The 13,207-nt window shown below is 41.7% G+C and overlaps 1 protein-coding gene across 1 annotated transcript in view; it reads left to right on the top strand.

Moving 5' to 3' along the window:
• The window catches only part of LOC103189551 (mucin-19-like), a 101,959-nt gene that overhangs the window by 66,478 nt on the left and 22,274 nt on the right, over nt 1–13,207 (top strand). Inside the window, exon 69 of the mRNA XM_042335446.1 lies at nt 11,497–11,532. Coding sequence (XP_042191380.1) covers nt 11,497–11,532 — 36 coding nt within the window. The remainder of the gene's footprint in view (nt 1–11,496; nt 11,533–13,207) is intronic.

The following is a 13,207-nucleotide window of genomic DNA, read 5'->3' as shown; positions in this document are numbered from 1 at the left end:
AACACCTATAGGGGAATAACTAAAAACTTAACATAAACTTTCGTCAAGGCTTGATTGTACTTACTCCGTCCCACTTTCCTGAACAATCCTGCCGACTACGCCAAATTGTTAAGAAAAAACCTTTTCGAGTTCCAATCAAACACAGCCACTGTTTGCAACCAGAGTGGTGTTTATTAAACTCCAGGATCCGTCCAACTTCCCGATGGGCGTGGGCAAGTAAGCACAATCAATCAATTCACTAACAGAACAATACTACCACGTAATTGCTCCTCGTGGTCGTCTACTTCTGACTTCTAGCTCTCAGTCTTCCATCCACGATAGGTACTGTCCTGGGCGCGCCGATCTTGGTCTGGCACGGTGTCTTAAGCTTGTGTCCATCCAATCATGGTGCGGACATTAGATCACCTGGCCAAAATCATGCTGGGTTCACGTGAACACCTCATGGGTATATGTGCCTCAGCACACATACACATTGTCCTTAATTGTCTAAGATAGAGGATTGATCAGTTTAGGGCTGTATCTGGTGCTCATTATTTTGTGGTGTGGGATCATTAGTACATTCCTTTTAAGTGATTGGTTATTCCTTATCAGTATCCCGGGATGGTACCAAGGTCCTCTAGTTTAAGCAACTTGCTCATTAGTTGCTATTCTTGAGGGTTGCCTTCTGTCGCTCGGCAGGCCCTGTCAGAATCTAGCGACTTATTGCTCAGTCGAGATCCTGTGTCGACTGGTACCTTGGACCGTTACCTCTGTGGGCTTGTTGTCATTCACTGATAAGAGGTGACCCCCTGCCCCTGTCCGTTATTCTTTCAAAAACAGATGTGTCCTATCCCATGACTGTCAGTCCTGTTGTCCCCCACACTTAACTTAAAAGTTAACCCGTTCGCAACATCTATTATGATTCTAACATTATACAAAAAGTGTAAATTCTAACACTATCCCCCGAAGTTCTTACTCCTTTTCTTGTTTAGAATACTACAAAGACTCAGGGGTACATCCCGTCAAAATAACAGCACTTTATTAAAACCTAGCAACCTTCGGCGAGCTTGCAGATAAGGAACACAACAATTTCAGATTTATAACAATGGGATATCTTACTAACTCTGTGCTGTAAGCAGCTTCTGCAACTTGGAATCTTACAGAACACATTTAGAGGGGCAGGCCTCCCCATTTCCCTTAAATAATATTATATGGTTATATATACATATTACTTACATATTAGAAAAGACTGTAAGAATAGGGTAACTGTGACATTTCCCCCTCTGAATAATTAATATGTTCGGAGAACATCATCTTGGTTATCAATCTGTAGGAAGAAAGATTTCAAAAGTCCAAAAAAGTGTCTCGCAAAACTTTCTGTTCTGTCATATTGCTCTCCAAGAATGCCCGTTGCTGTTTTCTCTCATAGTAAACTCCATGCATTTCAAGTTCAGCTAGAAGACAGAAACTTACACACAATATGTTGCTCACAGAGACTTATGCCAGTTACTACTATAAAGCCATATTCTTATGTATAACATAGGAAAATAGGAACAGAAGTAGGCCATTCAGCCCGTCGAGTCTGTTCCGCCATTTAATTTATTCATGGCTGATCTATATCTTTACTAGAATTTCAAATCCAATTTCCCACTTTCTCCCCGAATCCCTTAATACCCCAATTTTGATAATCAGCAGTCCAATCCCAAAATTTTGAATACGATTTCCAGATGTTCCTATTGAACATTTGACAACTGCATTTGACTGTCACCTCCTGGTGTTTATACAGTCCAGTTTTCCAATGGCTTCAGCATTCTCACATTCCTCAATACCTAAACCTGGAGAAAGGGGTTGGCTTGCATTCCATTGTCTCCCCAACATTCGTTTAGTTTAACAAACTTGTACTCATTTGATCTGGTCGGTCAAAACTGTTTACCTCTGGAAGTGAAGATTTTTATCGTTTTAGAATTCAGGAGTTTTGGCTGGTTTTGTGGAAGCTCTTTGTGAAACTCTCTCGTGAAGTCCCAGACCTGTCATTACAGGTGTCTTCCTTGTCACCATATCCCCCTGCTTGTAGTCACAAGTGTTCTCATAATGGTGACCTGTATTGGGCTGAGTTATGAGATCGACTAAAGACTCTTTAAAGTCCCAGCTGCGAAGTAGAGATTTCCATTGGCGTCTGCTTAAGTGGGGTAATCATTTGTCTTCTGTGGAAGAGGTAAAACGGTGTTAATCCTGGTCTGTCACTGAGAGGTTTATTGTTAAGCCCCATCAAGACCGAAGGGATTCGCTCGTCCCATCTGCGTCCATTCTGGATACATGCCTTTTTAAGGGCATTTTTTTATGAGTCTGTCAGTCTTCTCAACTTTTCCGGAACTATCTGGATGGTCAGGTACATGTAAATTATGTCGATTGCCCAGATTTCTGGGTTACCGACTTTATTATGTCCGCCGTGAAATGGCTTCCACAATCAGACTCGAGAGTTTTCATAACCCCGTTTCTGGGCATAAGCTGCTCTGTTATTGTCTGGAATATGGTTTTAGCCGTGAGCCTCTTGGAAAGGTAGGCCATGGTAAATCCAGTCATTTACAACAACAACAACAACAAGATTCCATTGATTGAGCGCCTTTCAATTCGGGAGGACGTCCCAAGGCGCTGTACAGTTGGGTCAGGACCCAAGCAAGGGGGAAATGGTCAGGGGGAGGGAAGGGAGGGAGCGAGGAAGGGGTAGAGAGTCGAGAGGGGAGCTGAAGGCACGGTCAAAGAGAATTTAATCAATAGCGAGCATTCGATAAAATACTCAGTTTGAATATTTCGTGGGGCTGAGCTTGGATTAATTTGAATGCACTGTATGCAACCCACCACGTATTTTTTAACCTCCCTCTTGATATTGAGCCACCAGTATTCCCTTAGAATTCCCCTGGTCCCTTTTATCCATTGTGGAGACTACCAGATCCCTCATGGGCCATCGTAATTAATTACCCCCTTACTCATGTAGGTGGAATACGTTGGTTTAAGGTCTCCCTTTGCCAGTACAACTTGGACCCCTCCACCAGAAGCTTTTTGTTTCTGTCCCAGAATGGAAGTTTGTCCATTTGCCCTGACTCCAGGGGTGTCACGAACTTAACTAACTCAGGGTCAGAAGTAAAATCGCAGTTTACCACCCTTGTCACTGATACTTTGGCAACCTGTGGCAGCTCATTCAAGTAGAATGCAGAACGAACAAGCAGGTCTGCTTGGCTATTGCCGATACAGTGTACTCCATCTTTTTGTTGTCTGTTAGATATCAAAAAGGTCACCCAGCATTCCGTTTAGGTAAAATCTGTTAAGCCAAGTTTATTCAAACAAAAATACCATTGAAGCACCCTTATTTCAGCAGTCAACCAGCAACGCCGCTAGACTGAGTGCTGCGAGTCCGGAACAGGGTTCTTTCTTAGTTACTTCAGTTATTCAGGCTTCTGATCTTCCATCACCGTCTGCTGGCACCGTTCCGGACTGCTTTCCACTTCTCTTTTTCGGCTACTTACAGTCAGTCGCCTGACATGCCATTACGTCCCGTATTTACATATCCAATCACTTTGTATTTTACCTAGCCTTATTCGGCGGTTTGTCGACCACCCGCCTCGTCCTTCCTAGGGCCCCTCTACCCACTTCTGATACAGTCATGTACTCAGGTTAATCAATCATTTGGCTTGGTGCCAGCCTGACTGATTCTCCACAAGTTCTTCCCTTTGTCCTGTCTAAGATAGGAGATTGATCAGTTTAGGGTTGTATCTGGTGCTTGTTATTTTATTATGTGGAATCATTAGTACATTCCTTTTAAGTGACTGGTTATTTCTTATCAGTATCCCGGGATGGTACCAAGGCCCTTTAGTTTAAGCAACTTGCTCATTAGTTGCTATTCTTGAGGGTTGCCTTCTGTCGCTCGGCAGGCCCTGTCAGAATCTAGCGACTTATTGCTCAGTCGAGATCCTGTGTCGACTGGTACCTTGGACCATTACCTCTGTGGGCTTGTTGTCATTTACTGATAAGAGGTGACCCCCTGCCCTTTTCCAAAGCTGTCTTGTTATTCTTTCAAAGACAGAGAAAACCAGATGTGTCCTATCCCATGACTGTCAGTACTTTCTCCATTCTACATTTGTTTAGTGTTCATTATTATTAGACTACAACTTCTATAATCTAACATGTCCAAGCATATGCCAAACTTGGATTCAAGGCTTCTGTTTTTTCTCCTCCCAATTCTGTTGCCAATATTGCTTGTGGAATAAGGGATTCCCCTTATGATTTGTCCAATTCTCTGCAGTCCACTTAGTTAAGTCATCCGTGTAGGCTCGACACACGTAGACTGAATCACTAACGATGATCACCTTTACGTCTAACGGAAGAAGCTTAAGTGCGTCCAGCAAAGCAGTTACCTCAGCAGCTGGTGCTGAAATACCTTTGCAGGAGATAGAGCAGCCACTCTGACTGCCCTATCCCCTCCTCTCGCCGCAAGGCTCACCAGTCCCCGACCACAGGGGTCAACCTCTCCTCTCTGATTCACATCCCTACCCTCCCTATCATTCCCACGCCTTATCCCCCACTTTCCATCACCAACTGTCCTTTCTGAATCGATCTACAAAATGTTTGTTCCCTCTCCAACCCTCTCCAACGTTTGTTCCCTCACCATCCAAGACCTTATCGTTGATGAACACATCGACATCCTCATCCTCACTGAAACCTGGATCACTCCAGGCGACACCTTCCCCCTGACTGAGACAATACCATCCAGCTACACCTTCCATCACACCCCTCGACCTAACCGCCGTGGTGGTGGGGTGGCTCTCATTTCCCGGTCCCCGCTTGGCCTTTCCTAGTACTTCTCTGGATCCTTCCCCTCTTTTGAGCACTTTACCCTCTATCACCCCTCCAACCTCTCCCTCAAAATTCTCCTCATCTACCACCCCCCCCCAAGCCCTCCCTCACCTTCATCCCTGACATATCCACCCTTCTATCTTCCCTATCCCTTTGCTCTGAACTCCTCCTCATCCTTGGCCAGTTCAACCTTCACTTCACCCCCTCCTGCTCTACCTCTGCTGACTTTTCCTCCCTTATCTCCTCCCTCAATCTCTCCTTGCACATCCACTCTGCCACCTACATCCGCAGTCACCCCCTTGACCTAGTGATCACTCGGGGCCTCACCGTCTCGGACCTCACCATCATCGACAAAAGTGATCTCGGACCATCACTTCATCTCCCTTATCTCCTAAATCCCTCTCCCCACCACCACCCAACCCACCTTTATCTCATACCGCCCCTGGAAAAAAAAATCTCTCAGCTGCCTTGGAGTCATTTGAATTTCTTCCCCTCTGGGCGTCCTCTCACATTGACCTATCCTCCTCGGTCACCCTTCTCCACAGCTCCCTCTCCTCCACTCTTGATTCCCTTGCTCCCCTCTCTTCCCGAACCATCTCCTACTCACCCAAATCACCCTGGTACACCAGCCACCTCCGCTCCCTTAAAGCACAGGTGGTTCCACTGAGCGCACCTGGCTTAGATCAAACCTAACTGTCCAAATGTGAGGCGATGTTGGACTTCCTTTCTACCCCACATCTTCGCCGTGACCCGCTCTGCCTTCCCCCACCTCCGCAGTGTCGCCCGGCTCTGCCACTGTCCCACACCACAGGCCTCTGAAACCCTCATACATGCTTTCATTACATCAGGACTCGACTATGCAAACTCATTGCTTGTCGGCCTCCCCAACTCTCCCTCCAAAGGCTGTAGATCATCCAGAACTCTGCAGCTCATGTCATCTCCTGCATTAGGCTCCCTGACGTTATTATCCCCATCCACACCCAACTCCACTGGCTTCCCATGACACAGAGGATACAGTTCAAGATCCTGGTCCTCACCTCAGAAGCCCTCCAGGGTCTTGCTCCCCTCTACCTCTCCGACCTTCTGACCCCCTACCACCCTGTTCACTTCCTCCACTCAATAGGCTCTGGCCTGCTTCACATCCCCCGCCTCACTTGCCCCACTATTGGCGGGTGGGCCTTCTGCCACTTTGCCCCCATCCTCTGGAACTCAATCCCACAGTCCCTCTGCCTCGACTCCTCACTCGCCACCATCAAGACCCATCTCAAGACGCTCCTCTTCAATCGTGCTTTTGATCTCCCTGCTTCCCTCCCGCCCTCCACCCTCCCCGACAGCGACCCCCAGCTCGGGGCATAACTCTGTCTGTCCAGCGCCTTGGGCCGTCATTCCAACGGGAAAGGCGCTATACAAATTTAATCTTGTTGTTGTTGTTGTTGTGAGGCAGGAGGAGTTTATGTGTAGGTTGAAATTGCCCATTATGAACAGATGTTCAGTGCCGAGGCAGAGGGATGAGAGGAGATGTTAGGGATGAAGGGGCCAGGTATATTCAATTTAGCGTTCAGATTGCCTACGAATGATGATCACAGTTTTAATGTTGTACTGGAAGTCTTATCACAAGTCAAAATACACTGAAACAATAGTTTGAAATATTTTCCTTGTATAGGATTGAGGAAAACTGAGTCAACAACCATAACTACATTTACTGATGTATCCAAGATTCGTAAGAATCACGTTTAGTACCTACAAAACTAATGTGTTCCTCAAACAGAATGAATTTAGTTGAAAGTTGTCAATGCATGTGTGTTCATGTAGACTTATTGACCAAAAGAGGTCTTATTGTTTGTGCTGATGAAATATTCATTCCTTGTTCCTATAATTGGTTTGATAATTGATAACGATCAACAAACGATAGCATGCCGTTGGTAACATGCCTGTATTTTAAAATATAATTCTATCCCATTTAGAACTGACAGCCACAACTCTATTTAGTGGAACCAGAGAAACTGGTAATTGATGTAATTTTGTACAAACACTGGTGTCCCTTGGAATTTATGCTGTGGTCTCAACTTTACATACTATATATAAATGACCTGGATGTTAGAAAAGAGGGGAGTTTATCTAAGTTTGCTGAGGACACTAAGTGATGTAGTAGACTGAAAATTACAAAGGGAATTACGTGGATTAAAGGCATGGGGAAAACGGTGGTGATAGAGTTCAAAATAGCAAACTGTAATTTAATAAACTTTGCATATTTAAATGATGGATGGGAATATATTTTGAAGGAAGCATGGGAGAGGAGGTTAACAATTCTAAGTATCTAACATTGTAACTAGTTTGCAGGTGCAGAAAACTGTAATGGCAAAATTATGGAATATTATGCAAGAAAGTGCAGCTACACTTGTACAGACTGGTGGTCAGACTGGTTGTATTCCATTTTGGGTGCCCTAACTTGGGAAGATTTAGCAATCTTTCGAAGAAGTAAGTTATTGTAAGTTAGCTATGATAAGCGATTGGGAAAACCTGGGCTCCTCCAATAGCTTATGTGATTGAGATGTTTACAATAATGAGAAAAGCAATATGGGGGTGATTCTTACCTCTGGTAGAGAGAACAAAGACAAGGGGTCAATGTTTTAAGATTAGAGCTAAGACAGAAGTTAAATCACAAAACATTTCTTCACACAGAAGATTATTAAAATTTAGAATGCATTTACTCCATAGAGGCCATAAAAATATCATCAAATGGGATGTTTAAAACAGAGATTGAGGTATTTGTCAAGAAATGTTATTAAGGTGTGTATTGAACAAAAGTTGGAGAAACGGGATTAGAAGATCTGCTATAGGTCTTCTATGATCTAATAAAATGACAAAACAGACTCAACAGGCTAAATGAGCCATTCTAACCCTAATATAATGTCTTTCACACAAATCATCTTTTATTCTTGCTGAAAAGCATTATGCTTTTACTGTTTAAAACGTACTGTTTCAACTTCATCCATAATAGCGTTTTAATGAGCATTATACATAGATACATAGAAACAGGAGTAGGCTATTCAGCCCCTCAAGCCTGATCCGCCATTTTATAAAATCATGGTTGATCTATACCTCAAGACCAGTTACCCGCCCTTGCCCAATATCCCTTAATACCCTGACCTAGCAAATATTTATCTACATCCATCTTGAAAATGTGAATGGATCCAGCATCCACAGCCTTTTGGGGGAGAGAGTTCCAGATTTCCACTAGCCTTTGGGTGAAAAACTGCCTCCTGATTTCACTCCTAAATGGCCTAGCTCTAATTTTAAGATTGTGCCCCCTTGTTCTGGATTCCCCGATCAGAGGAAATTGTTTTTCTGTATCAAACCTATCAAATCCCTGTATTATTTTAAAATCCTCAATCAGATCATCCCTCAATCTTCTGAACTCAAGGGAATAGAGACCAATTAAACAACCTGCCCTCATAATTCAACCCTTTAATCTCTGAATTCATTCTGGTGAATCTGTGCTGACCCCCTCCAGAAATATATGCTTACTGAGGTGCGGTGCCCAAACCTGAACACAGCACTCCAGGTGGGGTCTGATCAAGACTCTATATAGTTGAAGCATCATTTCCTCTCCTTTATATTCCAGCCCCCTTGAGTTAAAGGTCAACACCCCATTAGCTTTTTTGATAACTTTTTGCACCTGTGAGCTTGTTTTCAGTGATTTGTGAACGTGGATCCCAAATCTCTTTGCTCCTCCACAGTTCTTAGTTCTTCCCATTTAGAAAATATTCTGTTTTGCTATTTTTGGATCCATAGTGGATGACCTCACACTTTCCCACAATGATTTCCATCTGCCACAGTTTTGCCCATTCAGTTAATCTATCTAAATCCCTTTGTGTCTTCCTGCTCCTATCTACACAATTTACTGTGCCTCCTAACTTTGTGTCATCTGCAAATTTTGATATAAAACTCTTAATTCTTTCATCCAAGTCATTTATATATATATATATATATATGTAATATGGGGAATGACACTTGTCACGTCCTGCCAATCAGAGAATGATCCCTTTATCTCTGTTTCCTGTCTCCTAACCAATTACCAAGTCAGGTCGCAATGTTACCTTCAAATCCATGCACAAAGACCATCCATCCATCTATCTTATCTGCAATGTTAGTGACCTCCTCAAAAAATTCAGTTAGATTCATCAGATATGACCTACCCTTCATAAATCCATACTGACTCTCTTTGATGAGCTCATGCTTGTTCAAATGCTCATTCACTCTTGTCTCTGATGAGAGATTTCAGTAACTTCCCCACAACTGAAGTTAGGATACAAACAGAATTATATAGCACAGAAGGAAGTCATTAGGGACCATTGTATCTGGGCCAGCTCTTTGAAAAGAACTATCCAAATCAATTCGACTCCCCCGTTCTTTCTCCATAGCCCTGCAAATGATTCCTCCCCAAATAAATTAAATTAAATCCACTTACTACTCCAAAATTAAATCCACTTACAACTTCTCTCTTAAACGTTGTTATCGAATTGGCTTCCACCACCCTTTCAGACAGGTCTGTAGTTACCTGATTTCTCCCTCCTTCCCTTATCGAATAATGGACTGCAATTTCTTCCCCTACTTCCTTTAAAACCCTGAGGTGTAATCCATCAGGTCCTGGAGATTTGTCTATCTTTGGTCCTATCATATTATCCATTAGCATATTTTTATTTATATTAAATCCACTTAGTACTTCTCTGACTTATTTTTAGATTCCCTTGTACCACTGATAATTTGTCCTCTTCTTCTACTAAGAAAATGGAAGCAAAGTATTCATTCAATTCATTCATCCATTTCTTTATTGTCCATTATAGTCTCACCTACATTTATATTTAATGGGCCCACATTCACCTTTGCCACTCTCTTTCTCTTAATATATTTATAAAAACGTTTACTGTTGCCCTTGATATCCCTTGCAAGTTTTTTCTCATATTTCTTTTTGCACCTCTTATTACTTACATTGTATCTCTTTGTTACTTTTTATAAGTCTCCCAGTCTGCTGGATTTCCACTTTTTCTTGAATTAATATATTTATTTTAGTTTGATGCTGCCTCTTACCTCATTTGTCGACCATTGTTGTTGAACTACACAAGAGGAGATTTTGTGTATTAGGGGTATGTACTGGTTTTGTACTGTACCAAATTCTTCTTTGAATACTTCCCACTGTATGTCCGTGGGTTTATCCATTAACAGGTCAGCCAAGTTTACCGTAGTTAATTTATTTCTCATCGCTTCAAAGTTTGCCTTACTTAATTTTAAAATCTTGGCTTGCGACTCTCCCTTCTCCCGCTCAAACCTTATATCAAATTCAATCATATTATGGTCACTATTTAAAAGTTGTTCCCTTACCATTTAGTGGAGTCCTGTAGCTCAGTGGTTAGAGCACTCGCCTCGCAAGCGAGACCTGGGTTTGATTCCCAGCAGGGAGAGACCTTAGGCAAGTTTCTTTACTCCACACGCCTGTTAATAATCCCTCAAGAAAAAAACACAATAATAAATTGGTCATTTCAATCCATGACTGTTTGTGGGACACTGCTGTGCGCAATTGGATGCTGTGTTTCGCCCACAAACATACTGTCAATTCACTTTAAAGTATATTCTGTGCAGCGCTTTGAGATGTCTAGAAGACGTGAAAAGTGCTATATCAAATGCAAGGATTATTATTATTATTGTTACTGTCAGATTGTTAACTAATTCTGGTTTGCTACCCATCACCAAATCTAGTATGGCATGTTCCCTTGTCAGTTCTAAAACATACTGAAAACTGTCCTGAATACATTCTGGAAATTTGTTGCCTTGCCTACTTGAGTATTCTGATTTTCCCAGTCTATTTGAAAATTAAAATCTTCCTTTGTAACCATATTGCTTTTGCTGCAAGCTCCCCTGTTCTCTGTATTTATACATTTCCCCCCACTACATCACTATGGATTACACATGAAATAGAACCCTTCCTTCCCATGACTCTTTCAGCCACTCATTTACTTTTCCAATCTGTTTATCTCTGGGCTAATTTGCATGTGGCTCAGGTAGTAATTCGGAGATCACCACCCTTGAGGTCCTGTTTTTTAATTTAGTTCCTAGCTCCTGATACTCACTCAGCAGTTCTCTTCTTTCCTGTTCTTTCCAATGTTGCTGTCACATGGAGCAAAGACATCGTACCTGTTGGTCAGGACCAGTTCCTGTGGTTCCTCCTCTGACTCCACAAGGTTGCCCCTACCCTGCTGTATGTCAGTCACACACTTCTCTTCCTGTGCCCATCTTTCTCTATGTACTGTGACTGTGTTGAGGAGTAAACTGTCCAGATATTCCTCCCCCTCTCTTATGTGTCAGAGTGTCTCTAACATGCACTCCAGCTCAAAGACTCTGAGCCGGAGTGACTCAAGACGTTGCATTTCCCACAGTTGTGTTCATCCGAGACAGTCTCACTGTGTACAAACTCCCACATTCTCCCACACTGCCTGTGCTGCTATTTTCTACTAATTAATTGATTTTTTTAATGTGAGCACCTCCTTCCCTTTCTGCACCGAATTTGCACTCTCACCAAATTCCTGTTGTAGATGCCTACAAAGCACAGTTGACACCAAAACTGAATATCTCATCTACTGATGTTAGAATGTTTCCTTTTGCCTTTAGGACAACCAATTGCAGCCTTAATAACCAGTGTGGCAGGTAAATACCTTATTGTACAACAGTGATGCACTTTCACTGGAGTACAATTACCAAATATGCTTGGAATATACATCAATAACAATATCAATTTTATTTCAGAATCATTATTTGATGTGCATTAATCTTTACGTTTAGTGCAAGAAATTCTTCTAGTTGTGAAATGCTTCTGTTTATTTCTTGTGTTGCTTGTGCCTTTAATAATAATCCCTGCATTTGATTTCATTTGATTTCCGTTTTATGTTGAGAGGATGTCTCAACGCGTTTCACAGGACTTACTGTCACTTTTGTAAGTAAGTACAGCAGCCAATTTCCACAAAGTAAAGTCCTGTAAACAGACATTTCTTACTGATAATATTGTTTGTGTATGATAAGAATATTATCATATTCTTTGTAAGTTTTACAAAGGACAGTTGCATCTGACCTTCCAACAAGTGTAAATAGTTGTGGAGTTCTGTAGCTTAGTGGTTACAGTACTCGCCTTGCAAACAAGAGGACCTGGGTTCGATTGCTGGGCAGGGCGAAACCTTAGGCTAAGTATCCTTACACCATACTTACCTAGCAGTAAGTAGGAATCCATTGTTAGTTGATTGGTGGATTGCTTTTGGGGGGATAATAATCTCTTAAAACAAAATAGTAATTATTTGGTTACTCAATCCACTGCTTTGCACAATTGGCTGGTGTGTTTTGCCCAAAAAATATAATCAATTCACTTTACAGTATATTTTGTGAAGCACTTTGACATGTCTCGGAAGACATGATAATGCGCTATATCAAATGCAAGGATTATTATTATAAGAGAATAATTAAGAGAATTAACTTATTTTTCATTAGCAGCAAAAATTCCATCTCATAAGAACAAACATCAAGCTATGGTACAATGTTGACTTGCATATAAAATGTCCAATGATCTTTAAGTTAGAAAATTATCTGTTGAGAAATCATGAAGATGTAGTCCTTATAGATTTGAACAAAGAACTTCTCAATATATCACATCAACATGCCTTTTTTGTTGTCCTTGTTGTCATAGATTGGATTTGGGTTCCTGCATCTGAATGTATATTGGTAAAGATAGAAAAAAGCACATATCAGAAATACAGAGTCATAGATTGGATTTGGGTTCCTGCATTTGAATGTATATTGGTAAAGATAGAAAAAAGCACATATCAGAAATACAGATTTTCCACGAACAGAATATTTCTTAACAATAGTTCTAGATGTGTCGAGGCAGCAGAACAAGGGGGCAAAGTTTCAGAGCTGTGATTGATGAATTTAGGGCAAACCTTTATCTGTTTTCCATATTAATCAGAATTGAACTGATTCCCAGAAAAGGTTGTTGAACCCAAACGCTGAACTATTTTCAAAACAGCATAATGTTGTAATGGGAAAATAAGATTGGTATTCTCTGGAAGGGTGAGATCTAATGGCCTTCCTTATCTGAATCTCTAATTTGATCTTGTGCTGGTGGAATATCCTACCAACGCTCACTCACTACATTTATCTATGAGAAATTGCTCATGGGTCCTTGGATCGGGAACAAATTGTCCAGAAGAGAAAAACGTAATTCAGTACCCAATTTGAAAATCATACATTTTAAAAAAAAATAAACATTTAACACTTTCTTTGCCAATTTTAGAAACATTGTTTCAGCACCAAGTTGACCACATTCATTATTTGT

Source organism: Callorhinchus milii, unplaced genomic scaffold, assembly GCF_018977255.1.
Source record: "Callorhinchus milii isolate IMCB2004 unplaced genomic scaffold, IMCB_Cmil_1.0 Scaffold5, whole genome shotgun sequence".
NCBI classification, from domain to species: Eukaryota; Metazoa; Chordata; class Chondrichthyes; order Chimaeriformes; family Callorhinchidae; genus Callorhinchus; species Callorhinchus milii.
The sequence above is the reverse complement of the archived record's forward strand: the minus strand, read 5'-3'. Positions and strand labels throughout refer to the sequence as shown.